The 26899-nt window shown below is 55.7% G+C and overlaps 11 protein-coding genes across 11 annotated transcripts; 4 read left to right on the forward strand and 7 right to left on the reverse strand.

The window, feature by feature from the left end:
* Positions 1-412: 412 nt before the first annotated feature.
* On the forward strand, positions 413-3307 carry P152DRAFT_177593 (uncharacterized protein). Its single transcript, XM_033674154.1, has 4 exons — positions 413-1481; positions 1531-2268; positions 2349-2524; positions 2590-3307. Exons 1-4 carry the CDS (start codon positions 583-585, stop codon positions 2973-2975), a joined length of 2199 nt encoding a protein of 732 aa, XP_033530594.1. The 5' UTR covers positions 413-582; the 3' UTR covers positions 2976-3307.
* A 739-nt stretch (positions 3308-4046) lies between these two features.
* Positions 4047-6005, reverse strand: P152DRAFT_452451 (uncharacterized protein; the record flags this gene model as incomplete). Its single annotated transcript, XM_033678294.1, has 1 exon — positions 4047-6005. The coding sequence occupies one exon, from the start codon at positions 6003-6005 to the stop codon at positions 4047-4049; it is 1959 nt and encodes a 652-aa protein (XP_033530595.1).
* A 1397-nt stretch (positions 6006-7402) lies between these two features.
* P152DRAFT_378953 (uncharacterized protein) lies at positions 7403-7943 on the forward strand (the record flags this gene model as incomplete). The annotated part of the gene is made up of 3 exons (XM_033675684.1): positions 7403-7511; positions 7611-7788; positions 7880-7943. Coding segments are annotated over 3 exons (351 nt in total), but the record flags the coding sequence as incomplete, so codon positions are not given.
* A 92-nt stretch (positions 7944-8035) lies between these two features.
* Positions 8036-9943, reverse strand: P152DRAFT_462017 (uncharacterized protein). The gene is made up of 4 exons (XM_033680251.1): positions 9794-9943; positions 9442-9718; positions 9235-9303; positions 8036-9044 (listed from the first exon to the last, which is right to left on the reverse strand). The coding sequence occupies exons 2-4, from the start codon at positions 9638-9640 to the stop codon at positions 8386-8388; spliced, it is 927 nt and encodes a 308-aa protein (XP_033530597.1). The 5' UTR covers positions 9641-9718; positions 9794-9943; the 3' UTR covers positions 8036-8385.
* A 1611-nt stretch (positions 9944-11554) lies between these two features.
* P152DRAFT_462020 (uncharacterized protein) lies at positions 11555-14490 on the reverse strand. Its single transcript, XM_033680252.1, has 3 exons — positions 14314-14490; positions 11918-14241; positions 11555-11870 (listed from the first exon to the last, which is right to left on the reverse strand). Exons 2-3 carry the CDS (start codon positions 14204-14206, stop codon positions 11784-11786), a joined length of 2376 nt encoding a protein of 791 aa, XP_033530598.1. The 5' UTR covers positions 14207-14241; positions 14314-14490; the 3' UTR covers positions 11555-11783.
* Positions 14491-14886: 396 nt separating this feature from the next.
* On the forward strand, positions 14887-19206 carry P152DRAFT_178605 (uncharacterized protein). Its single transcript, XM_033674157.1, has 2 exons — positions 14887-15674; positions 15721-19206. Exons 1-2 carry the CDS (start codon positions 15069-15071, stop codon positions 19123-19125), a joined length of 4011 nt encoding a protein of 1336 aa, XP_033530599.1. The 5' UTR covers positions 14887-15068; the 3' UTR covers positions 19126-19206.
* Positions 19157-20551, reverse strand: P152DRAFT_462022 (citrinin biosynthesis oxidoreductase CtnB). Its single transcript, XM_033680253.1, has one exon. The coding sequence runs from the start codon at positions 20100-20102 to the stop codon at positions 19287-19289; it is 816 nt and encodes a 271-aa protein (XP_033530600.1). The 5' UTR covers positions 20103-20551; the 3' UTR covers positions 19157-19286.
* A 53-nt stretch (positions 20552-20604) lies between these two features.
* On the reverse strand, positions 20605-21731 carry P152DRAFT_517158 (uncharacterized protein; the record flags this gene model as incomplete). Its single annotated transcript, XM_033682991.1, has 2 exons — positions 20605-21311; positions 21362-21731. 2 exons carry the CDS (start codon positions 21729-21731, stop codon positions 20839-20841), a joined length of 843 nt encoding a protein of 280 aa, XP_033530601.1. The 3' UTR covers positions 20605-20838.
* Positions 21732-22219: 488 nt separating this feature from the next.
* P152DRAFT_462025 (uncharacterized protein) lies at positions 22220-23855 on the reverse strand. The gene is made up of 2 exons (XM_033680254.1): positions 23365-23855; positions 22220-23309 (listed from the first exon to the last, which is right to left on the reverse strand). Exons 1-2 carry the CDS (start codon positions 23673-23675, stop codon positions 22349-22351), a joined length of 1272 nt encoding a protein of 423 aa, XP_033530602.1. The 5' UTR covers positions 23676-23855; the 3' UTR covers positions 22220-22348.
* Positions 23826-24780, forward strand: P152DRAFT_178658 (uncharacterized protein). The gene is made up of 4 exons (XM_033674158.1): positions 23826-23865; positions 23918-24100; positions 24195-24421; positions 24479-24780. Exons 2-4 carry the CDS (start codon positions 24000-24002, stop codon positions 24592-24594), a joined length of 444 nt encoding a protein of 147 aa, XP_033530603.1. The 5' UTR covers positions 23826-23865; positions 23918-23999; the 3' UTR covers positions 24595-24780.
* Positions 24588-26550, reverse strand: P152DRAFT_462026 (pyrophosphatase-domain-containing protein). The gene is made up of 5 exons (XM_033680255.1): positions 25731-26550; positions 25556-25675; positions 25127-25470; positions 24994-25077; positions 24588-24944 (listed from the first exon to the last, which is right to left on the reverse strand). Exons 1-5 carry the CDS (start codon positions 26391-26393, stop codon positions 24803-24805), a joined length of 1353 nt encoding a protein of 450 aa, XP_033530604.1. The 5' UTR covers positions 26394-26550; the 3' UTR covers positions 24588-24802.
* Positions 26551-26899: the final 349 nt, after the last annotated feature.

Consider the following 26899-nt stretch of genomic DNA (forward strand, 5'->3'; position numbering starts at 1 on the left):
ATATTCCGACACAAATCCTCAGACTTTGTTCTTCGTTCATCGGCCATTCTCGTCATTACCTGGAATTAGCCCGTACACCTTGTCCCGATTCCCAACGCCACGAGCACCGGAGCCAGGGAAAAGTCAAGCTAAAAATACGATACCCTGTAATAAACGCTTTAATTACAGTACCGTATTAATTCAGAATTACCCCACGTTCCTCAGGTGTCGAAGCCCGAGTTTCCTTACCAGAAGCTGGTGAATGGTGATACTGTGGTACTCCGCTACTGAGCCGTACCTCGCCCTTCTCCCTCCTCCCTCCTGCGTCCCCAACCTTCGTTGCAGGTTGGAAAAGGTGTTCGCGGTTGCGATCGGTTGCGTAACGACTGCTGCACATCCGGTTCGCAGCTCGCTACCGTCCGTCGCTACTCCATTCACCACGTCGTAGTACACCATCCGGCATTCTGCACGCTCCGTATAACCCCCCATCTTCCATCCGCCCTTCACACTTCACCCACAACCAATCCTATCTCACTTCACTTTCTGTTGCGTCTCACGGAACCATGCTATGACAAAGACGCTGAAGTCCCTTGAAGCAGCACCATGATAACCGACGAGCACTACGAGCTCTGCCTCCCCATTCTCCTCGACAAGAAGCTCGCCGATGATGAGAAATCCGACAAGCTCGAAGAGCTCCTCCGTTCGCAATTCCAGATCTCCGGCAAAGCCCTCGAAGATGCCGTTCTCGACGCGTTGTGGCGCTTCACCAGCGCCAGCAACGGTGCCTCGTCGCCGCCTCCATCCCGACATACGGTGATCCGACGACCCTCCCCAGCACCATGGCAAGCTGCCCGAGCTCCCACTCCCCTCTCCTCATCCCCACGATTGATCGGGCCCCCACCGGGCTTTGCGCGCGCGAAGTCCTCCACCGCCTCACCCTTCACCTCCCCACGACCGTCGCCGCGAATGGGACTTGCGACGCCCCACATCCCGCACAGCCCGAGTCTGAACGCGTATGAGTTCTCGGACTCGAGCCCGGCGCCGGACATCTATGGCGACTACGGGAGCGATACCGTAGACTGGCTGGTCAATGAGGACGGGACGAGCCCACCGTCGTCGTACGCCGGGGAGGCGGGCGGCAGTCCGTTCGTGTCGGACTGGATGGGGGGGCAGATGATGGAGATGAGCCCGTACGATATGATACGGTCAATCTTGCGCGACGAGCGGACCGACGAAGATATCGAAAGAGCTTTGGAGGGGAACAACTACGACTTGAGTGCCACTATCATGGCGTTGATGGGACCGCAGGTGTTTGAGCAGCCCGCGATACTGGCAGATGATAAGACGTTTCTTGTGGGCAAGTCCATGAGTCCTTCAGTCCGCCCTTCGACCCCTGCCGGGCAACAAAAGTCCAGTATCATTTGCAAGTACTGGCTCCAAACCGGCCATTGTGCACGAGCCGACTGCCGGTTCTCCCATGACCCTTCGAAGACCGTTTGCAAGTAAGTCTAGCATTACGACCTTCGTCCAGCTCGGTACTGATACAAGCAGGTACTGGATGTCCGGTAATTGTTTAGCTGCCGACTCGTGCTTGTTCAGCCATGACCCAAGTACGCTGGTGGCTCGGATGACGCTCGAGGGAATCGACGGCACGCCTCCGACGCACGTCATTCCGCCCAACTTCCACGTCCAAGACTACGAAACCTTCCCAACCCTTCAAACCGGCACCCCCGAAGCGTTTCCTATCTTCCAACCGTCCATGCAAACCTTCGAGCACATCTACCAATCCGCCCACTCCAGCTCCTCCCCGATCCCCACATTCAACCCGTTCGCCAACTTCGTCCCGTCGTCGAGCCGTCCGCAGTCACGCCCGGGGAGCCGCCACGCGTCTCGCGTGCCCACCCCATCCATCCCCGCCGTGGACGACAACGAAGCGTTCCCGACTCTGGGCTCCATCGGCGCCAAAGCGGGGAAGAAACATCACGGCAAACGCGGCCACGGTCACCATGGCCACAAGGAGAACGGCGGACCGAGCTCGCTCGCCGACCTGGTCAAGATGTCGCCCAGCCCGGGTCCCGCGCAGCTGCGCAAGGGTGCGCGCAATTTGAGTGCGCGGAACCTGAGCGGCATGAGCAATGCGGGTAAGGAGAGTAGCGCGGCGGCGATGGCCATTCCCCCGCCGGAGCATATTCCATGGTTGGAGACGGGCGATGCGGTCAACAAGGCGTATATGAAAGCCCGAACCGAGGCGTTCAAGCATGGAGGTCTGCGCAACAAGTTTCTGCAAAGGTGAGTACTCGTCAAACACCCAACGGGCGTTTGATTTGTCGAGCCCACTACTTTCAACACCGGATTCTGACTTGATACAGTGCTTCACAGGCATGGGCTCGCTCCGATTCCCGCGCCGCCAAAGCCCTCAGCCTCCGCGGCCAAAACGAGAACAACCTCATGCGCGAGGCCCATAAACACGCCGCCCGCATCCTCTACGAGGAGCGCAACAAGAACTCCCGCTCCTCCACCCGGGAGATCTACGTCGACCTGCACGGTAAGTGATCTCCGCCATTCCAATCGTCGGCGACCACGACGAACGGCGCACTAACAGGGAACCAGGCCTCCATCCCGATGAAGCGATTTCTTATCTTTCCCGCTGCCTCCGCGACCACGACAATCCCCTCGCCAACTCCGGCACCCCCCGCCCCCTCTACGCCATCACCGGCACCGGCCACCACTCGAAAGGCGGCAAGGACAAGGTCGGCAAGGCGGTCCGCGCGTTCCTCACCGAGTGGCGGTTCGCGTGGCGCGATTTCGACGTCCCCGGGGACCACCGCGGCATGGGCGGCGTATTGGGCGTCGATCCTACGAGTTGGGATCGCGGGTTGGGGGAGTGGGATGGGGGAGTGTTGAAGCGGAAGGATGGAGGGGGAGAAGGGAGGAGGCCAGAGAGTAGTGGGGGGAAGGTGAGGATACTGAAGGCCGAGGATGCGGAGAAGCGGTAGACTCGCGACCAAGCCCGTCCGTGAAATGGAACTTGATCAGATGCGTTGATTGAGATAGGAACCTGTTCTTCTCTAGGAGGACAGTCGACGGCATATCCGTCAGGAATGAAACCAGAATTTCAAAACTCGAGGATTTCTCCGCTTGAGAAATACGATTGATCTAAAATCTTTGAGCAGCATCGCTCCCCGTCCTATAAGGACTCCTATTACCTAAACCCGAGCACCCAACCATACCCCAAGAACTCCTCCCAAACAAGCAAGCCGCCAAGTTCAAGATCACTTCGAGACAGGCTTCGTTTCAGTGCCACATTGCTCTACCCGTGGTCGCTTTGGACAAGGTGGAATAACCGGCGGCTTGATCAGAGATCAGTACAAATTCCCCTTTAATCATGATTGATTTGTAGTAATGGAACGGATCGAACTCACTTTAATAGGTCGTCTCGGCACCTGTGCATTTAACTGGCCCTCGGGCTGTCGCCATCGCTCGCTGGAAGGGAAGTAGTATGGACTCTGAGTGCGGAGATTGAAATATTCCATTTTGTAGGTTATAATGGTTGTCGTGAGGTCAATTTGGCTTGGGTTGGTCGTTTCAAAATATATCAATGTACATTTCTAGGGGATTTATATACCGTCTTTCAGCTTACGTAGAAGGGGAACTAAGTGATGCGCCGTTCAGCCCTGCTGACGTATGTCTGCAAGACTAAGAGGCCGCGCTGGCCGCTGGGCTGCTTATCTACTCTATTTTCGGTTGGGATGCGAGGGTGCCATTGGATGGCCTCCGGAGCGAGTCTGGAGCCTTACCGCGCCCGAGGAGGTGTAAAGGACATGTTCTGAAGGACGGGAATTTCACGTTGGCAGAAATGGTCGGTGAGACATAGGTTCGGTAGGGAGACGAGTTCAACATACATGTGGTTGATGGTGGTTATTTCAGCTGAACCAGCGTGTATATAAGGAGAAAGCAATGCGATAGGCGGTCATGCAAGGGACGTATATGCATGCATCAGGTCATCCTCGATCATGCCGTCGTCACTCGTGCGTTCATATCGTTAGGTCATAACAATTTCACCGTCGCTACAACCCTCCCGGCCACCGAAAGAGGGTATAATCCCCCAACGCACTCGGAACCCGCCCCCCCTGACCTCCGCTCCCATCCCCTACCGCCCCCGCCCGCTCCATCCCCGCGGCCCAAACCGTCCGATATCGATCAATTACCTCCCCTCCATACTCACTCCCACTCTCGCTCCCCGCATCGCCATCCATCCCCGCAGGATCCCGCGCTGATGGTATCCCCGACACCGCGTCCGTCGATCCACGCCCGCTGTGAAACGGCGGAACCCGCCGCAGCTCCGGCGTCCGCTTGAGGATCCGGTGGTTGTTCGTCGCCGGTCCCGCGGGCACGCCCCGCAGCGCGAGAGGCTGGATGGAGGGCATTGGGAGGGAGTGGATGGGGCTGCGGGGGTGGATACGCTGGGCGATGGAGGTGCTGGGGCGGGGGGGAGGCCGGATGGTGGAGGGGAGATGGGGGACGGAGGAGGAGGCGCGGTGGGTGGCGAGGTGGACAAATTCGGGAAGAGGGGGGATGGGGGGGTGAGGATCGCTGCGGGAGGAGTTGCGGGCGGATGGGGGATTTCGGTGCGTATCCAATGCCGGCGGCACGGTCCGTTTTCGCAGCTCGAGGTCTGTCGTGGATGCGCTTGGCCTCATCGGCACCTCGGACGGCAGGGGCAAAGGCCGAAGAGCTGATGCAATTCGTGGCGGCGCTTCAGGGGATGCAGGTTCGCTGTCTCCGCCGGGCAACCGCGCCTTTTCCATCGTGGCCGGTGAGATCGGCGGAGTGGGCGGTGGTGGAGACCTCGACTTTCGCGGCGGAGGAGGGGATCTCGAGCGGCGCGTCTGAGAGTTTGACCGGTTCATCGGTCGCGATCGGGTTCGAGGCGGGATGGTAATCATCGGTCGCGATCGAGACTGTCGTGGTGGACGAGGAGTCGTTAATGGAGGAGGGGGAGTCGGGACGCGGGCGGGTTTGAGTTTCGCAGCGCAAGACTTGGCGCGCATAGGATCTTTTTCAAACGGTCCTCGTGAAAAGGGCTGGTAACCATCTTCTAAGCTTTGATCGGCTTTACCATGATTCCTTGCTGTTCCACGGTCCATTTGTGTCGGCAGCTTCTGCTCGGCGAGTCTCGGGGGTGAGTGTGGGTCTACCGCCGTGATAGCTGAAACGGCCGAAATGCTGGAGTTTAGAGAAGGTGAAAAAGATAGTGGAGGGAGAGACGGGGCAAATGGTGACGGTGAGGTGTGGAGAACATCTTGTGATGCTGCAAGGGGGCTCGGTTCTGGTGTAACCCTTGACATGCTTGACGGTGAGGATCCTAAGGAAACCAGCTGTCGCCGCGAATGCGGCCGTGACATATCCAGGGAAGTCTCGCATGAAGCTCCAGCCGAATCTGCGTGCGATGACTCCTGAACATTGCGGATCGTAGTACTTCTAGGTGCCGTCGTATCGAACTTTGGCATCGCCGTATCCCCTTCCAACTCTTGAGGGCCGTCCGTCTGGATTTCCCTGACGGGGATCGCAAGTGCGTCACCGAGTTCGACCCGTATGCCATCCGTTCTCAGTTCCGACACGCTGTATTGACTGTCTTTGCGGCGCTTCTCTATCCCTTCTGAGTCGTGCGATCTAAACTCCTCATTATGATCCTCGCTCTTGCGCCTCTTATTCTTCCTTGCTCGCCATATATAATATGCGATACCCATCACGAGTGCGACTACCACGAGTCCACCAATGGAAATCCCAGTAATTGCGCGAGTGCTCAAAGGCGTGCCTTGTTCGGGATCGTAACAGCAAGACGAACAGATATCCTTTATACAGATCCAGTCGTGATCACAGTCGTTCTCATGCGAGCAGGTGTCCCCCAAACAATGACCTGGCCATGTACACACAGGAACTCCATTTTCAACGGAACTCGGTTCACCAGAGGAAGTCGGAGATAGAAAAGGATCCGTACTCGACCCTGCCTGTCGCGGTAGCATGTTTACCATCGGCGCGTCCGGTAGGCGTCTGACGGTCCCGATGTCCCGACATATCCACCGCGGCTAGAGCAGTTAGTTTGATCAACGGCGGTTCATTGCTCGTTATTTGGTTCAGCAAAGTGCATTTTAACTCCCATCCATCATCTTGGGTCACCTAAACCCAGGGTTCACGTCTCGACCAGCGAGTGAGAGACCGAATCTGCGACCGTGACGACCCGCCACAGGACACAGAGCCCGGTTTGCATGCCGGTTGGCAGCAGGTGTCTCGGGAAAGACATGCTCAAAAACCTGACGAGTGGGTGTGAATAATTCTTGAACATGAAGGGTGCTAAGTCGAAGGGAGAACGAATGTGGGTGACAATGGTGACGGCCGGACCAATCAATAGCCAAAGCAGACCTACAGGAGAGACACGCTAGATGCAGCTGAACCCTAAGTGACCTTCAGTCGCAGCCTTTCTTCACCGATACTATTGGACTTGAAAGAAATTGTTCTCTAGACGATTATGCGTTAAAGCAGGTGGCGAACCCCTAACAGATACAATAACTGAAGACAGAATGCGCTGACGAGAGGGCTGCAGTATGCCCTTTGACGAGGACGGGCTTTGGGCCTGTGGCGGTCAGCAAGACGGTTTTCCAGAGGCTTCCGTTCAACTTTATTCAACTTTGTCGGTCAAGCCGAGACTCATAGCTAGATGCTTTCGAGAGCCGATGGGGAATTCTAGCGGGGAGGCAGTACCTCCTGTCTGACAGCTTATATACGACCTGCGGCCTGAAAAGTTCTCCCAAATCATCTCCATGCGGAGCCATTTCCGTTCAGATGAATAGAATAGTCCAGGCCATCAAAGACTGGCTTTGTGGAGTCTTGGGGAATTCTTTCGACAAGCGGGTCGAGATTCGGAATCCAGAATCAGTCCTTCTCACATGAAAGTCTTGTTTCGTCAGGAAAGGGGATTTTCAAGACAATTGGAGAAATATGAACTTTGCCTGACCATATGTTCCTTCTCATTCATGCTATCATTGAGTACATTGTGCACAGTACGGGTAGGAATTATAGAACGAACACGCTGTTGTGAATAGGTACTAACTTTACTACTGAAAACCCAACGAACGGTGTTCCCTAGAAATGCTTTACGTCATACGGTAATACAGTATAAAGACGCCAACTCTACGTTAATGAACCCCTGGACAACCAAACTGCATAGTACAATATCTATACTTAGTCCACTAGAGTCAGTTGATCACATTATCAATTCAATAGTAACCACGAAGCATACCCCATAAATCATAAATGCAATGGGAAAAATTGTCAAGATGCCGAGCTTGAACGGTAAGAGCTCACCATTACCACACCGACACCTCTCCAACGGAGATCCCCCATCGAATGCTAACACACTCCAGTCCTCCGTCAACCTCTCCGCATCCATTCCACCCAACCCACAACAGGCTTCCTCCGCAGCGGCTACTGCGAAGTCCCCTACTCCGACGTCGGGAACCACTCCATCGCAGGTACGTCCACGTCCTACCCCGTCTCACGGGCTCCTCCCTACCCCTTCCATCACCTACCTTTGACTATCAGAATGTCAGTCCGCGGCTGACGTCTCCCAGCGATCGTCACCGACTCCTTTCTCGACTTCTCCGCTGTCCGCGGCAACGACCTCCGCCGCGCCGGGCTGACGCAGGGCTGTAAATGGTGTCTCTGCGCCGCGCGGTGGAAGGAGGCGTTGTGGGCGTATCGGGAGGGGAGGGGGAGAGGGGAGGATGTGCCGGAGGATATGGTGCCGAAGTAAGTAATGCTAATATCTGTGGCGATGCGATGTGCAGGGGATTCCGCTCAGCGGGTCGCTCGTCTGGGGTACATGCTGATGGGTTGACAGGGTGGATTTGGATGCCACGAATGTGAGGGCTCTGGATGTGGTAGATGTGGAGGATCTGAGGAGCCATGGGTTGCCAAGGCCAGAGCAGAATGGACTAAATGGGGTAAACGGTGCGACCGGGGTGAACGGGATCAATGGTGTCAATGGAGTACACTGATGGCTTCTTTAATGAATTATGACTGTAATTGGTGACTACATGATATCATATGACGAATACTAGATACAAGCTTAAAATGAGGGTATCTCGGGTCAATCTTAGCGGTCATCAATCCCCATCAGGCGTCCTGACGTGGCCGGGCTCTTTCGAGCGGAGGGGTCGTAGATGCCTTTCCTCGCGGTAAAAGGCGTCTGGTTTGATCGTGGATCCCTCAAAACGCCAAACGCCATCCTGGTATGCCTGTGTTGTACAAACGGGCGAAAACAAAAACCCTCTCCTATCAAGAATACACAAATATCAACATCGTACTATCTGACAGAATGGTAGGCGCGATCTGGTGGTAGATGACTTAGATAAAGAGGACCAGGTAGACGCCGGCCAAGCCCATCAGGTAAACGAGACCAAGCTTGTTCATGTATTGCGGAACGGCCGCGCTGCTAGAACCGCTGCTAGAACCGCTGCTAGAACCGCTGCCAGAACCGCTGCCACCGGATGCAGTGGTGCCGTTCGGCAAGGTACCATTGATGATAATCGTGCTCGTGCCGTTGACATCCGCCACATTGACCAGCGTCTTGTTGAGCGCCGCGTACGATCCGTTGCCAATGACCGAGACAATATAGTTCGGATCGTCGTTCTCTTCGCACCCGCAGACGGAATACTCCTGGCACAAGCAGATGACCGGCTTCGTCTGGTTGGATGTCGCTGGCTGCGCCGATTCGTTGCGGAATCGCCAGGGGCGGTCGTAGTGGTACGGATAGACGGACCAGAGCCACAGGCCGGGCAGCAGAGCGAGCGCCGCGACAGGGAGGAGGAGAAGCCCCGGGGAGAGGCCGCGGCCGGTTCGCCCACCAGACGCATAAGGGGCGGCGGCGCCACCGCCATAGTATCCTCCGCCATACGCGGGTCGCACACCGGAGCCCGCGGCGCTCCGGCCGCCAGCGTTTGAGCTGCTGGAAGTTCCGCCACGGGAGGACGAGGAACCGCTAGATCCACTACTGCTGGACCCACCTGGAGATAGCATTGTTAGATGGAACAGCAAACGCCAATCGTGAAAGGAGGAGGGGCTTCTAGGGGGATGTGTAGATGTCATGTCGTATGGGAAGGAACGAAGCAGGTGCATCGTATGCCATCCCTAACACCAGGACACGCATCACCCTGGGAAAATATGCCGATGAAAGGACTGTGATTCTTGACTTACCGCTTGATGAACCCGATCCACTTCTGCCGCCCGAGGAGCCGCTGCTACTACTACCCGAGGAGCTGCTGCCTAAATGCGTATTTGATGAGCCATGTCCCGACCAAGGATAATAATATGAAGGATAATAATACGGATAAGAATATGAATAATAAGGGAGGTATGAAGATAATGAAAACTTGGAGGAAGGAGATGAAAAAGAATACATACTTCCGCCGCCGCCGCCGCGTCCGCCGCCACCGCGTCGCTTCTCCAGCGCATTCGTCTCGGCATCCCGCTCGTCGAACGATGCGACCGCTACTATGGCGCCATGCTCCGGTGACCGGTGCTCCAACTCGCTCGGGATGATGAGCGCATTGCTGACGGCCGTGGCAACCAGAGCCGTCGTGAGAGTGTGGAAGACTTTCATGGCGAAAGCGCGGGAGAGAGAGCGGGGTGTGTATGGGATAGATGCGACTGGAGTCGAATAGTCTTGTGCGCAGTGCGACTGGAGGTCGAGGTGTTGGTAAACGAAGTCTTGGAAGGTGCCGAACACGGCGCATTTAAAGGGAACGAAGCATACCTAATGTGATTCTCGCGATGGGTTTGTTTGGTTCTTTGGGGGTTTGCAACCGAATTTGAGGAGTCACGAGCCGGAATGTGGTGGATGAAGTAGGAACTCAACCGTGAATCGAGAATTTGGCGGAGATAGAAAACAGGACACCGCTGGAACCAATGGTATAATATATAGAAAAGTGAACCGGAGATGTAATTGGGGGGGCGAGGACGGGCCGTATCATTTATTATCAAATCCTGCTGGATGAGGCTGTGACGTTCATATCACGCAGGGATGGCATCCTTGTCGTGGAGCCGTGCCGTCCATCCCATACGAAATGAACAGCGATCCTCTCCCACCGAGGCCCCCAAGCAGCCCAATTATGCATCGCACATCATGCCAGGCTAGGAACGAATGGGCAGCAATACGAGCGCGGTGCCGGAGATCACGCATCGCCGCCCGTGTACTGGAGCACAGCCCCCAGCTCGCCAACAGGACAAAGGGTCTTCCACCACAAGTGACAAGGCTGAGTCCCCTGTAACTCTTTGATCATTATTACTTCGCAATGCCATCACAATTTCTAGGTTCGAGGGTGTCTTTGGAAATGGGCCAATGGGCAAATGGAGGATCGTCACATCGCCATCGTCGTGGGCCATCGTTGGCGGGGGTATGCCTCGCTGCTGCGGCGTCAGGGTGGCCCGTTGCAGAATGAAACACCGCCCAATAACTCTACCCGGACCGTGGTCTCTCGATGGTCACCTTGGCGGCCCCAGTCGCGGTTCAAAGTGAGGAATGGTTTGCCACGTTAATACGGTCATCCTGCATCAGGAGGGGAACAAAAAATGCGCGGAAAATCAGTCTGCCTTGCATCTCCCCGAATTCCAAATTGGGCTGACTTCCCCCCAACTTAATTAATGGTACCTTAGTCACCTTCCCCGGTTGATTCATCATCCCTCGTGAGTCGTGACGAGCATTCCAGGCAATCTTCGAGGAATTTGGGTTGCCGTCAAAGAGCTCCCGCTGGTCGGGTTCTCGGTCCTCACTCGCTCCCCCAGGGACTCCTTTACCTTGGTAGCAGTGGTACGTACAGTGGGATTCGGGAGCTAGACAGATCATGTGGGGGCTAGTTAGCGTAGATGTAGAACTACAGTATCAACTTTTCAACATCACACTGCATTCGCACACTAATTCCAACAATTCCAAGACCGAATGGTCGGAGCCAAACCATGGGCGTATGGATCTCGCCACTCAGGGGGTACGTACCGACATTTACCATCCAGTCAGACCTCAGATAAGAGGTTGGGAATCCGCCACCTGGCGTTCTTGACTCGGCGGGACTCATTTAGAAACTTAAAGAGGCGATACCGCCCTGTGCACGGCAGATTGCTTGGTTTTAGATTTGCTTGATGTCCCTATACCGTGGTGGATGCGTTCAAGTACCCAGGCACGCCAGGTCCGCCTTGACACACTCGACCGAAGTTGAAGGTGTGAAGTTGCCTACCGTGATGTATGCGTTTGAGTGCCAAGGTACTCCTCGACACTCAACCGAAGTTAAAGCTGTGAAGTTATGGCCATCCCTGAAGTCTGTCTACTGCGTTGGATACGATCCACAATATCGATCCGACTCATCAACAATCCCATCGCACCATGATGCACGTGCAAGTATTATTCGCCATGTGACCCGATAGTACGCCGATGATAGATATGTCCATGGCACGATACACGCATTTGGAGCACGTAGGCATACGATTCACCAGCAATAAATCAGATCAACCACTCCGAACGAGACAACCAATTCAAGTGATGATTTACGCTAAAGAAGAGGGCAGACATCCGGGACGACTACCGCATGACTATCCATCTAAACCGGAACCCCCTGCCACCCGAACAATCAATGACATCCTAAGCGTCGCGTCGTCGCAAAGGAGACGGGAGATAACTTTTGGCCCACAATGGTCCCATTCATCACTGCGTCCAGGAGCATCCTCGGATGCTATCGCAGTGTCCACAGCCCAACCTACTGGTCTAATTCCACATAGTTCGCGGGGAAGAGGCCCTTGTGGCCTCCGAACTCTCCGATCCACCAGTCGTCATCCGGGAATTCCTGGAGTCATTAGTAAATACCGTTGAACATAGGGCGTCGATACTTACCACATTAGTGATCTTCGCACCGTCGGGGAAGCTCAGCTCGTTTTCTTCGGCGGCTTCGTAGTCATACATTGCCGTAGCAGTAGGCCCGGATTCCGTCGCAGGAGGCGCCGCAGCCGGTGGAGCCGGTGGAGCCGATGGAGCGGCGCCGGGTGCATCGTCTTCGACCAGTTCAACGTAGTTGCTCGGGAACAACCCCGTCTCCCCTTGCTCATTCTGCCCGATCCACCAATCTTCATCGACCATGTCGATGTTGCTGATCGTCGCGCCTTCGCGAAGCTCAATCTCGTTGTCTTCCGCCTTCTCGTAATCGTACTGCGCAATGGCCGTTTTGCCGCCTTGGGCCTGCGACTGCGTCGTGGGCGCATCCTGGCCAAAGGTTGACGCTGCGATGGCGTGGCTCGCGCCTCGCGCTGGATCGTCATCCTGAGCGGTGGGTTCGGCGGGAACTTCACGGGCAGCCACCGCAGCTTGAGCGACGGGCTGCACGGGAATACGCGGAGGCTCTTCTTCCTCCTCTTCCGGCTCCGGCACCGCCCCACGTCCGACGGGCATGGCGACGCGGATCGGAGAGCTAGGTCGACGGGCCATGGGCTCTTCCTCTTCCTCGGGCGACGGGGATCGTGGTTGCGGCGGGGGAATTGGCACGTTGACCCTTTGAGTGGCCGGGATCTCTTCTGCCGCCGGCTTGGTCGATAGTTCCATCGGCGGGGGGACGGGGCGAGAAGTGGCAGGAACTCCCATGGGGGGTGCCTCTTTGAAGCGGTCACGGATCGATCCGATACCACCACTGGGCTGTTCATCCTCCGGCGCTTCCGCTCGGGAATCGGGCTGGCTAGTGTTGCTGACGGCCGACTGCCCGGTGCGGGTAGTCTGGACCGCTCCCCATTTTTTCCCCGCGTATCCGCTCTCCCATCCACCGTCGCCGCTTTTCTGGTTGGCAATGGACGGAGCCGCGCCGGGGAAGCCGGCAGAAGGAGTAGGGACAGCATCACCCCGTCCAAGAGCCTTCTTCTCGGCCCATAGCTGGGCGGGGGTCTTGCCACCCTGGTCGGCAAAGGTTCGACTGGCGATTCCCACTGGCGCCGCAGTAGGGGCTGTCTTCGGCTGGAAGCCTCCGGGCGCGGGCGCTTTGGTTCCGGCGAAGTTAGGAGCTGCTCCGAATTTGTTTGCAACTTTCGGCTTCGGCAGGCTGGTCAGCCTTTCCGATTGACTGAAGGCTGATGACCGCTCGGACAAGGATTTCGGTTGCTGATCGGCGTCACCTCCTGTTGCAGCAGGGCTCATAGCTGGAGAGGTCGACGCAGAGCCAGGACCTTGTGCTCGTGCTCGGATGGCGGCGATGTCGACTTTGCCGACCGGTTCGTACGAGCCTTTGACAACAGTAGGTCTATCGTCCCGCACGTTCCCAGATTCCTTAGCTTGTCGACGTAGCTCGGCAATATCGACTTTGCCGACTGGTTGGTATGCACCTTTGACAACGTCGCTCCGAGCTCCACTCGTATCTTCCTGTTGTCGGAAGGGCAGTTTCGTCGACTCATCTCGGCCGGAGGAGAGCGAGGCCATGTCCACCTTTGTAGGCTTGTATGCCGGCGCCACTTTCTCAAGTTGAGACCTCGTAACCGGAGGGGCATCTTCCCCCCATCCGTCACCATCAGTCGGCCCAGAGGGTTGGGCTACCCTCGTCCGCGATCCAAGGGGGTTGAATCCACTTGAGCTTCCACCGATCTGGGTAGGAGTGAAAACTGGCTTAGAGGCAGCAGGTGGAGGAGGGGCATTCGAGGATTTGGTGGCAGGGCCACCGGAGTACTTCGAGCCCGACGCATCCGAAACCTTTTGGATGATTGCCTCGGGGCTCAAATCCCGATCCGATCGAGCGGTGACCTGGACATGGTAGCCGTGCAATAGCTTCGATACCGCAGCCAAATGACTCGTGAAATATCCCTTCGTCCGTTCCGGGACGCCCTCGCCGCACCAGGCGATGAGGACACTCTTTGGCAAGGTGGTATTCGGGTCCTTGACCTTAACGAATGCAAATTGGATCCGGCCATCGGAAAACTCCTCCAAAAGGTCCACCAACTCTCCTTCTCCAGTAGTTTGCACCTTCAGGACGCTCTCTTTACCGGCGTCCTGCTGGAAGGCGCTAACAAGCGGTGCAGCAACCGAGAAAAGAGCCCACTGGCCGTAGGTGGGGGAGGCCGCGGGGCCGGCGGATGTGAGGGTTGCGTTGACGACGTTCTGGTAGCTTTTTGTGATGGATGGCCCGTTAGCCGAGAGGTTGAGAGTTGCCATGATGCTAAAATGTCTGACTTGGAGAGACGGATCAGCTTCGGTAATCGATATCAGTAGTTGCTTCAAGCCGGATTCAGGGAAAGCCAAACATGAGCGGTCTGACGTACCTGTACCACAGCAAGCAGCAGCGATCCGGAAGAGATTGGCAGACTTGGGTATGTAAGAACTTCTCGAAGGTGATGGAGAGAGTATGAATTGTAGTCACACAATGGGAAGGGAGAAAAGAGTGAGGTGGCTTCGATACGTACGTACAAGGTAAAATTGAGGAGAGCAGCAATGCATGGTGACGCTGGAGACATCCGCATTCACAATCCGCTCCGAGAGGCGGAAAGCTTCGAAGTTGGGGGGGCGACAGGGGGAGAGGAGGGGGCGCAGTGTATGGTAATGTTTACTGTAAATTTATGTAATCGGTATTTCTGGTGTACTAACATAAGTTACACGCTGACATCAACAATAGCGTCACCCCCCCGATTTCCAGGGCCCGCGATGTGCTCTTGACCTGATTGGCTGCCCTACTTTATCCATTCGTGATATCCTCTCTCCACCTGCGACATGGACACTTATCATGGACACTTCTCATGAACAACGAGGCGATGAATGCTTTTATAGCCTGGGTTCCTGACCTGTTCAGCGTCATCTCCGTTCAAAGCGGGTTCTACCATATATGGATGACTTCTCCGTGTTTGCGTAGCCACGTATTCCTAGTGAGAGGCAGCAGCCATTTTGCCCCTTGACCATCAAACCCGTCCACATGAGCATGCAGCATTTATCCCTGGGTTAACTCCACCTCATCATGATGCCATATATATTCTCGACTCCCCTTAGAAGCCCTGGGTCAATATTTGACCCTTAGGCTAGGGCCATGGAACAACTCGTGGATGGTCAGGAAACGAATCCAAATACGTTCTACGCTGCCCATCCATCCTCTGGTACTCACCGCGAATCTATGACCCCGGCCTTCGATGGCTCGAATAAACGAAAGGCTATACCGGCTAGCGAAGCTTCTAACAAGAGACTGAGAAAGTCTCCCGGTCTACATGGTGGCCTACAATGGTGCGGTGGATTGCCAGGGGAGATATGGCAGCGTGTCTTCCTACAGCTTCTGCCATTCGATCTCGGTCGCTTGTTACGCGTTAATGGAGCATTCAATTATTGGCTCACCAATGTTGAAGCGGAATCAAAACACACCGATTCTCCTCAGCTTCCGCGCCTTGCGTCGAGCACAATATGGGCACAATCCAGGGCAAAGCAGTCTTCAAGGATGCCCAAGCCCATTCAGCCAGCGTCGGAACAGCGAATGTGGCAGTTAATATGCGGTACAGCCTGCCAATTCTGTGGACGACGGGATTCACGAGCCCGTTCGTCGGGGAGTCATGCTGGAGATGGAAAGGCGACAAGTGGGACACATATCGTCTGGCCATTCTTGTTGCGGTCCTGCTTAGATTGCTTGGAGGCGAGATGTGAAACTGTACGATACAAACGTCGAAGTTGTACCGTCTGCTAATTGCAATTAGGAGGACGATTTGTTCTTTTCAGAACAGTCCCATCTCCGAGCCGCTCTACCATATCTTCCCGTGGACGACGACCGCAACATATTACTATTCCGCAATATCCATGCGCAGTTGAACGCCAGCCGACCAGGAACTGTCACAAAGTGGTTCTACAAACGCGACGTCAAGAATTTGGAGGGTGAACTCGCCGAGAAGCTCAATAGCGTGGGCAAGGCTGCTACGCGGGATTGGTTTGAAGGGCTGAAACAAACTGCCCGGGAACGAATTCGCGAGTACATCGCATGGGAGACCTGGTTTCATTTCGAAGGCAATAATCTTGCAAAACAGAAGAAGCCATCGTCTCATACCTTGGAAGACGAGTTTGTCCCTCTCTCCGGCCGCTCCGTTTCCAATCCGCCAACAGATGATGCAAATCGGCCGTCGACCTTTGCGTACCCCCCTGCACATGCAACACATCCATTAGCAGACAAACCCTCCAATGGAAGAAACGATATGACCGCCAAAGAAATGCAAGAGTTGGAATGGAAACGACTGCAGGAGCCAGTGAGAGCCGAACTAGGGACCATCGCGGACAACTTTATAAGAATGAATTGGTCCAACGGCTCCCTGGTGAGCAAAGAAAACTGCTCAAAATTTGCTGCTGAAGTTCTTCTGGGCGTGCGCCGCAACTACTACCAAAATTCATCCAGCGGTGGTGGACGAGTAGGGGCAGAAATGCTGCCCGGCAAGCAAAAGTTAGTGTTGGAGAACATGAAGTGGGTGTTCGACAACAAGATCCGCCAGCATACGGATCCGCTCCGGAAGGAACTGTTCTTCTGCAGCAGTGAAGGGTGTCGGGGGACGTTCAAACAGTATGCTTTCGAAGGTGTTATCCAGCACTTTGGGGCGAGGCATACTCCCAACTTCCGTGTCGGTGGGACGACGTTGAACTGGCAAGCCGCAGAATGGCCCGAGGACCCTCCCTTCCATCCAGACCCCAACTCCTTGAAGTCAAATCCTGCGTTTTCCGGATTCTTCCCTCAGCCGCCCGGTTCGGCGTTTGGCTACGGTGGGTATTCTCGGGCCGCTTCCATCACGCCTCATCGAGGCCAGGTTCCATTCCTTCCCCCGCAGATGAGTCCGGCCGCAGTTCCACCGGCGCAACTTTCTGGATCTCCTCAGACTGGTTATAGACTCCCAGGTGCTCCCGCCGGACAATATGGTGGATTTTCTCCGGCTCCTCCGCTCGGACAGGTGCCCCTTGGATATCCCGGACATGTATCCGGATTGCCTGGATCCGATGGCGTAGATGCGTTTACCGCAAACAATAACTCTCAGTTTCCTCTTGTTAGCGGTCCGCCAAATACTAACCCGATGCCAGGTGCAGTGCCATGGAATTCCGGGCCCAGTACATCTCAATCCATTCCTGTGTCTATTCTCGGTCCAGAACACGCCCATGACCAAATGGAGCGCGACGCAGAACATCCCTTTGTCCACCCAGAACCAGTGAGATCAGCCCAGGATTCAAGCGCAGCATATCCTCTTCTAAGGACCGAGAATCCACCGAGTACTACTCGAGATGTTTCTGGTCATATATCCGAAAAGGCGCGCTACGCATGGGATATCATGGACAGCCCCGCTATCCCTTTGTCTGTCCGGATGTTTGTCGCTATTTATCATGCATTGTCAAGTTTGCTTACTGATGCGGCCGTTTTGGAAGTCTTGTATGATGTTGTGAACAAGCATGGGCTGATGCATCCCTTAAAGCTGGCTGGACCTCTTTCCTGCCGAAGCTGCGTGACTGTCGGGGACCGTTCTGGTCGGCCCGCAAGTGGCCCTCATGCCGAACGTCAATTTTCCACCTTTTCTGCTCTGTTGTCGCACTTTAGGGACGAACATACCCGCCCCGGATCATATGCGAACTTCCCGGCGTGGCTGATTGATATGATTGCATTGCCGGAAGCCGCCGTGCTGGTCTATATTCACGACCATCCAAGCATGACGGTGAGGGCTCGCAAACTCCTCCGCGAGGCTTTCCCGACGGTCTTCAAGCAACATGCTCCGGAGACACGATCACCTAGCACTACCAGTGGACTCTCCACCCTGGAACGTAAGGCACCGGTTCCTGGGCAGCGTGATAGGACCCTGCAGCATCTTCGGGCGGAGAGTCCTCATTCGGACTCCATGCCGAAGATTAAGAGCGAAGGCTCGGCCAGTTATGCTGCGACACCATATGACACTCCGGCATCGATCCCCGCTCGAGTTCTTCCTAGAAGGAGATCGCCCATGGACATTGAACATGGATTGCACCACGGAACGACACCTAGATCGTACCAAATTCTTCCTGAGGGACAGGGCGAATGGATCCAGGACGATGGGCGCCCAGCAGACCGTTACGAGGAACCGTTATCTTCCACAGTCGATCATTATCGTGCGCGACCGGATGCATATGAAAGGGTGCATTATGAACAAGCAGGAGCAAGGGTATTTTACCGTGATGGCGTAAGGTATGAACGAGTTCCACGGTACGAAGGAGCCAGAGTGGAAGACGACTACGACATCTTCCTTGATGATTACCCTTCCGGTCGTCCTATTGGCGCGAGATCATCCTATCGTGACAGTTATCCAGCCTCTGCCCAAGAAGGATATTTTGAACCAGGGCTGCGCGAGGTTAATGCACCAGGACACTCGGAACCAGTCTACATTACCGATCCATATGGACCAGAATTTCGTCCCAGACAACGACTCAGCACCGGCGTGGAACCAGTGGAACCAGTGGACGACCCTTATGATCGAGATACCAGATATGCTCGTTACCGCTCTAGCCGCGAGGCCGGACGAGCGCGCCATGCCTATCATACAGGCCAAGGACGGCGCCCACCACACATCACCGGTGGCCGACCGATACCTGCGAGACAGAAATACGTGCGATACGCTGCGCAGAGGGAGCTTTTGACCAAGGAGCCATCTCTTCCCCCTCCTGGATACCGAGCCGAGCCCCCGAGGCCGGGGGATTACCGAGAGTCGAGTACCGGCCCACCGCGACATGCACCGGGACCTAGATATCTGCCCCACGAAGACCGACGGTCGATCGAGCCCGACCACGAGCAAGATGCGCACCCCGCCCGGCAACACATGTATCGAGACGAGCTTCATCCCGACGAAGTGGATGCCGAGTTCGTCCGATATCGAGAACTACCCCGAGGGCCGGATACGGAGTATTACGATGACCCGCCGAGCGCTAACCGTGCGGGAGAACGCGCCCTACCGCGATATTACGATGTCGTGGAAGCGCCATACGAAGGCCCTCGGCGGAGTTCGCAGCTGGGCTCGGAACGGGAAGCCCGGCAGCAGGACGCCGTGGCGGGGCCTCAGGAGGAGCTTTTGCCGCCAGCAAGAGCTCCGGGATACGTTGAGCCGCCGAGTTGAAGCTGTGGAGATCACTGGTAGTGGAGGATGTGGAATAGACTCTATTGTATCTCCTAGATCAGACGCTGGTGATATCTAAGCTCTGTTGAACGCTATATAAAATGCCAGTTCTTCCATAACAGTCGAAAGTATGATGCTGATGATAGCCCTGTCGCTCTCCCTCACTCGATAACCCCTTCTTTACGCGCAACGTCGAAAATGGCCCTGGTCACCACCTCCACGTCCAGAGTCTTGATCGGGATTCTGTGATCGCCGTTCCACTCAATCAACGTCGTCGTCCCCGGTGCGCAGTACTTCTGCAGCAGTCTCCTATGGAGCGCGATCCCCGCGTCAGCCACCCCATGCACATGGATCGTCGGCATCTTCAACACATGCGCATCACCCTTGAGCTCCACGTCCTTCCCATCGTCGTGCTTCCCGGCCGATTGCAGTCCCTCGATCCCCCTCGTGGCCTTCGTGAGCCGCACGATCGGCCCCCGCCCTGCCATGATCACGGCGAACTTCCAATCTCCGCCGTACGGGTCTGGGATCCCCTTCGCCTTGCCCACCTGCCGGTCGAACAGCAGGCTCGCCGCGATCTTCGCGCCTTGGCTGAATCCGAGGATGCCCACCCACGGCCCCGTGCCGCCGAGGCGGTCATCCTCCTCAATCGCCGTCTTGAGGGTGTACTCTATTTCATCCTCGGCGCTCTCGTCGTCGACGGTGGGGTGCGAGTCGAGCCAGCCGAGCCACCGGCGGAATTGGGGGCCGAAGGAGGTGTACACGGGGTGGATCCCCGGGCCCGCGCCGCAGATGAAGGGTCCGTCTGCGAAGACGAGTCGGAAATGCTGGTTGAGCGGAGGGATTAAGCAGCGGCATTGGGCGCGGAATATCTCGGCCGTGGTGCCGCCGCCGTGCAAGCAGAGAATCCGGGGGAACGACTTGGTGGATTCTGGGTTGACCCGCGGGTCTATATACGTGGTTCCGTTTTGCGCCATGGCCAGGGGAAGTGAAGAGTACACTTGTAGATTTGAAAAATCTAATCGGAAACTTTTCTTGAGATCGAAAAACTGATTCTATGAAGCTCAGCTTTGGTGTCCTTGAACAGCAGTCAGCGGTGCTGAAGGCTAAAAATAGTGGTGATGGTCTATCCCGATATTCTGATAGAGTCCGAGAAGTGATAGACTCAGCTTACCGACTGATGAACACAGAGACTAGGTCGCAAGAATTCTAGACACAAGGAGATGGGTTTTAAAGTGAGGAATGAGTATAAGATGGGGTGATTTCCTAGGCCAAAGATTGGAGATATTGATAAATCCGAGCCCGTCCTTCAAAGGTTGAGTGATTGAGTGGTGCAGCGGTAGTAAGCTTTCGGACTGCGACTCTTATTCTCAAAGCCCCATCCCTGAGGCTGCTAGCGACAATATATTTCTCAGGCAAGTAATGGTTGGAAACTTAGGTACTTACATTTCTCAAATATGTTAAGGCAAAACGGAATATATGGGTTCATATCTGATTGCATTCACGAGCACCATCTAATAACACCACAAATGAAGCCTTCGCTATGGAGCACTGCACACTTCCGCCGGTCCCATCATTGCTCACCAGAAGGGAGGCTTGCCGGTATCTTTCGTCAAATTTCGGCAGGCAACTCAACGTCAACCAGATTACTTCACATTACATAGTTCATGATCTGCCGGGTCCAGAAAGCCAGGGGGTCAAAGAATCACAGCATCATACGGCGCTGTGATGACTCTCGCTCATCTCCACCTGGTCCTTGACTTCTCCGACCTCCGCTCCACCCGGATGGACCACTCCACGCCTCGTCGCCATCTTCCCAGCCATCCCCCACTTTTCCTCCGTGACCACCAGTCGCACCCAGATCACCAACCACACCAGCCCATATACCACGACCGTCCCGACCAAGATCCCCACACAATACCCTGCCACGCCCCCGCGACCGACCTCCCCGTCATCCAAAAAGCTATAGACGTAAAACCCTTCGGTGGCGTACGTGATGTACGCGAGCCCGAGATACAGCGCGAGGAGGACGACTAGCGCGGCTACGTAGACTACCGGGGGCCGCTCGGTGCGGGGGATGAGGATTTCGAGGACGGCGAAGAGGAGGTTCAGCGCGTGCTGGGTGACGTTGGACCAGGTGTCGAACGGGGTGGAGAAGGTATCGAATAGGACGGCCCAGAAGACGACTGCGATGGGCGTCAGAGGCTTGACGGGGGGAGGACACAGGGACACGTACTCGTTACGACGAATGGGAAGGTCGTGATAGTTGTATAGAATATGGCATGAAGATACTGTAGAGCCGTTGGCCAGCGGGCGAGCAACGGCTTTCCGGCAAACCAGAAGCTCCCCGTATGGAAGGCCGCGAACGCGTAGTAGAACGCGATGCCCCAGAACGTTAGGCTCGTGAAGTAGCTAAAGGACCGACGCGCCGCCTCGTCCATGCCGTGGGTGCTGCGCCATCCTAGTAGAAAGAATATGGTAACGAAGCAATACAGCGCAATCAGAGCTCGTAGAAGGAAGAAGTGGAGGGGTGAGAGGAGCCAGGAGGTGTGGAAGCGGTGGGTAGGGTCAAAAGGTGGCTCGGGGAGCCATGGCCAGCGACGCATGGTTGCCCATCGTCTGAGGGAGAACGAGGAGTGGGGAAAAGAAAGAAATCAAGACTCTTGAGTGATAAATCGCAAGAAAGGAACGCTTCAGACTTAAAGCTGTATGCAAGAGAGGGAGCTCAGCTGCCCAAGCCATGGCCGGGCTGAAGCGCAGGAGATGGCGTCGAACAATATGATATTGAATGGGTCAGGGAGACGCCACGATTCTTCCGGCAGATCTCCAATTGCATTCCATTAGCTTTCATAGAAGCAAGCTGGAGACATCGTCGCTCCATGATGAGAGATGCCTAATTTCCCCTGGGGCTATCGCTTCGACACATCAGTAATCATTACATTTATGAATAGTGGAGGAGAGAAGGTTTGGGGAGCGGGAGTTATGGTATCTAAATACCTGCGGTACGGTCTCTTAGACTGGAAGGGGTATCCATATAGTGGGTCAGGTATCCGACATGCAATATATCATGAACACACTCTTAAATCTTAATGTTGCCGATGCTGATCTTGTCTCTACTGGGAACAATGTTAACCAAAGAAGTGTATCGAACATTGACCATATCACCATTAAGCCTATCATGGCAATCATATCGTAAATCAGGTACACATACAGCTACAAACCCCTATAGCTCATCCTTCTTCCGAGCCTGTCCCGCCTGTCCCGCCTGCTCCTGGCCCTCCTGCTGCCCCTGCTTCTCCGCCTGCCCCTCTGGCGGCTCCTCCATCACCCTCTTCTTCGGATTCCGCGGCTCGTCCGAGTCCTGCAACACCGTCCCGTCCGCCCTCCGAACGGGTTCCGCCTGCACTTGCGCTCCCGCCTGCCCCCCTTGCTGCTGACGAGATTTCTCCGCCATCTGCCCAACTCGCTGCGACATGGACCCGCGGACGCTCGGATCTTCTGGATCCTTTGCTCCGTATCCGCCGGCGCCGGCACGCATGAACGGCTGGGGGTCTTGATCCCGACGAAGGTGGGGTAAGCCTTCGGTGGCGCTGGGTTTGACGATGAGGGACGAGGAAGGGGAGGAGACCGCGATTGAGCTGCTCTGAGCGGAGCCGAGGATTCCGGATGCGGAGAGGAGGTAGGATGAGAGGCGGAGGAGGAGGAAGAGGGGTTGGAGACACAGCCAGTAGATGGGGCTCCAGAGGAGACGGCGGAAGACGAGCCAGAGGACCGTTCCGAGGAGGAGGTAGAACGTCGTCTGTAGATACCAGCTATCCGTCTTCGAGGTCCGTAACAGCGACTTGAGCAGCGTCGACGACGACGACAGCAGGCTGTCCAGGTCCGTATAGTTCTCCGCTAGCCCCCGCAGGTCCCGGCTCGACTGTTCAAACACTTCCTGTGATGCGCGAGATCTCTCCACCTCCGATTGCATCAACTCCAGCGTCCGTTGCAGGGCGTCGGTGACTTCGCTTTGGGCGGTCACGCGCGCGTCTTCGTGCGGTTGGCGCTCGTGTCCGCGTCGTGGTCGGTTTGACGTAGGGACGTCCGGTGTGATGGCGAACCGTTGCTCCCGCTCCTTCTTGCGGGCGATCTCGTCGTTCCGGAGCGCTTGTAGTTGCGCGCGTCGGAACTGGCTGCGCGTGCTGGGAGGGGTTTAGTCCGCTATATGAGAAGAAGATGGGGTGGTGCGGAGCGTACCTCTTCAGATCTTCCCGTGACCGGGCGACCAATGACTCTAATCGCGCCTTCTCCCTACTGACGGGCGTCTCCCGACTATGCGGTCCTTCTCTTACTGCACCGGGCAAGTCTTCGACGTCTTGGCCGACTAAGTCGAGGTGTTCCTCGTTGCGCTTCAGACGATCGACGATGTCAGGACGTAGGGCGGTGCGGGGCTGCGGACCTAGTTTGTTCAGGCGATGGACGAGGTGGAGGGTCTCTTTGTTGCTGTCGATCAAGGTCTGGAGGCGGGCGTCGAGGTTGGTGCAGATGGCTTGCCAGGTGGAGAGCATGGTGGGTGGAGTGGACGGAGTGGCTTGATATAAAGAGTGATGACGATGACGAGCTCTTAATCCCTGGCCTCCGGACGGGATTCCAGCCGATTGAGAGGAAGCTTCGGTCTGCAAAAGGGAATGGAGATCAGATCATTCTTGAATATTTCAACAGTCGATCAGCTTCTACTCAAAAAAAAACCAAAACTGTGTGAGGACACCTTTGCGACTTTCGTCAGAGCAGCAGAATAACCTGTAATTAGACAATTGTCCTGTTCGTAGCCAGAGCTTCATCGGTGGAACTTCGGAAGTGAAGAATTAGAGAATCACCACAGGACCATTTCTATGTCAAGAGTCTCTCCATATACATTCGTAACCACAGTTCCCACCGTTCAATTCATTTCTAATATTTGCCTAAGACGAGAGACGGTACAATTGGTGCATCGGTATGGGAAGATAGTGCAGTTCGACACCTCAACCATCACCTAGTCCGCATCTCTACAGACTATAGCGAACAAGCAACCACTAACCACGCAACAGATACCGACATCCTCACATCCTCCGCTCCCCCCACCCCCAACCCTCCATCATGATCACCAGATTCCTCACCGACGTCTCCGCGTCCTTCAACCCCTTCTCCCCCCGCGCCAAGACCGTCCGCAGCTTCCTCGCCCTCCTCCCGGCGAACGCGCGCCAGACTATGAAGGTGAATGTGAAGGTGCTGCCGCGGACCAGCGCCGAGGACGGGTCGTTGTCGTTACAATTTAGTGCGTGGATTCCTTACGATGACCTCAATAGACATGGCTGACTGACGATGTGTGCAGAGGATGGGAAGCAGCTAGAGGTGGACCTGCAGCGGTTGAAGATCAAGGAGGTCATGGAGGAGGTGGATCGACATTCACGGAAACTGGGACGGCAGGCGGAATTATCGGATGGGTAGACGGAGGAGGCGGGTGGTATGATATATGTATTTGGGGAGGGTTCTAGCGTCCCAGCGCACCACGGTGGTACAAACTGTAATCTATACTTTTGGTCATTCGGTCCAGACCGTTATATATCCCCTCATCCCTCCAAAATTCAATATCCACGGTTCATCCTACCTTATGCGATGAGGCATATGGGGCTGGTTTCGACGCCGTAGCCCATCTCTAACCAGACGGGGCGCCGGAGATGAAGAACCACTTGTCGATCGATCCATCGATCGGTGCCGGCTGCAGGCTCTGGGACTGCGTAAGGCCGAGAGTGTTGGGATCGATGCGCTCGGCGGATCCGGGGACGGTAACCGTACCACTGGAGGGGGTTAGCAGAGTCAATGGATGGATGGATGCGAAAATCTTACATGCTGATGCCATGGCGGTCGGCCTTGCCGTGCACCAGGCGCTCCCAAGCCTCGTTGCATTCGCGGACGATGTCGGTGGCGTACCTGCTCCTTGTTAGCCGCGATCTTCGCCATAATCGAACACAATCCCTACTTCTGATTCTTGCACTCGCCCGAGAAAGCGAACTGGTTCTCCGGTTTTCCATCCGGGATTTTATAGATGCGGAACCACTCGTTGGTGGCGCGCAGCAGGCCGGGGAGGTGGCGCTCGACGTCCTCGATGTCGTGCAGCTTGGAGGCCAGCGGGTCGTTGACGTCAATGACGATGACCTTCCAGTCGGTCTCCTCCTCGTCTAGCAGCGCCATGACGCCGAGCACCTTGACCTGCTTGATGTCGCCGGGCTTGGCGACGAGTTCGCCGATCTCGCACACGTCGAGGGGGTCGTTGTCGCCCTTGGCTTTGGTCTCGGGGTGGACAACGTTGGGGTCCTCCCAGGTCTACAATGGTCGTTAGACTTTAGTTGTGTCTAGCTGTGGAGGATGGGAGTGCGGGGAATCGCCAGCTCGCGGGGCAGGCACACACCTGAGGGAAAGCACCGTAGTTCCAGAGATACCCCTTGTGAGGGAAGCAGTTCCGCACGAAGCGAAGCTTCCCCTTCTTGATATCCTGCTTGATGGGATTGAGGGGATCCTCTTTGGAGATCTGGAAATTTGACGTTAGTGGGGGTCGCCATCCACTCCATCGGTAATCTACGTACCTCCATCTTCGCATTGGTCCAGCGCGGGATCTCGACGATCATGTTGAGGACGGTCCCTTGCTCGTTGGCATACAATGGGATGTCGTGGAAGGGCGAGACGGGCACGCCATCCTTCTCGACGTACACGCGGTGCTCGAGGGTGTTGGGCGCGCCGACTTTGCGGGCGGTATAGGTGGATTTGGAAGCCATGGTCGATGAGCGTCGTGATCCACTGGGTGCAGTGGAATGAGGAGGGGACGAGAAGTGGGAGTGATGGTAGTGGTGAGGGGGAGAAAGATGGGCGGCGAGCTGGGAGGTGCGCAGGTGAATTTTGTCGGCGGAAGCTCGTGAGCGGTGTGTGAAAAATGGAGAGGAGCTGTTGTTGGTGGTGCTTGTAGTGTTGGTGGTGGTGTAGCTGCTCAGGCTGTTGGGGGGGTTGGTTGGTGGGGGGGGACGGTCGGAAGACGACATGTATCGCCGCTGTGAATGAGTAGCGCCAACTCTGCACGACGCCGCCGGCTGCAAATGAGGCAAATGAGGCAAATGCTGCAAATGATGCAATGTCGCAAATCGTCGAATCGAGCCGGTATTCTTGATGGGAGCGCGACGATGGAGCAGCAACAGCCGGGCGTAGCTGGAGAGGATGGATTGATGCCGTTCTGAGCGCATTCCGTACGTGATCATGGTCCTCCGTTCCAATCGCTTAGGAATTCGCAATACCTCGGGATAATGGAGGACCAAAGGAGGGCAGTCAGGGCAGGTCTCCAATCTCCATGCGCTGGCCGCTGTAGTCTCGATCCGCCTCCACCCCGATGCCGGTTGATAAAATTATTCGGATGTGACGACCGAAGCTGGTGTTTCCCGCGTCCTCTCTCCCAAGTAATTTAAGTCCCCGTGGTCTCCCGGCACGACGCCTCGCTTCGTGTTCCCTCCTTAGTCCTTACTGTTCAGCAACGGTTCTAGGCACCGCGGGGGTCCAATTCAACCCTCCAGACCTTCGATTGATCAGATGCTGAGGGTGGGGGTGCTGCTCAGCCAAATCACCATTTTCAAAATTAATCCTCCGTTTATTGAATTCATTCTAGTTCCTCAACAATCAATTGAAGGCTATATCCTAGATCAGGCACTCATGGCGGGTAGCCCTCTTAAGTCGGCTCAATCATACCATTGATTATACATGTTGCATCAAC

This window comes from Eremomyces bilateralis, assembly GCF_010015585.1.
Source record: "Eremomyces bilateralis CBS 781.70 unplaced genomic scaffold P152scaffold_29, whole genome shotgun sequence".
In the NCBI taxonomy this organism is placed as follows: Eukaryota; Fungi; Ascomycota; class Dothideomycetes; order Eremomycetales; family Eremomycetaceae; genus Eremomyces; species Eremomyces bilateralis.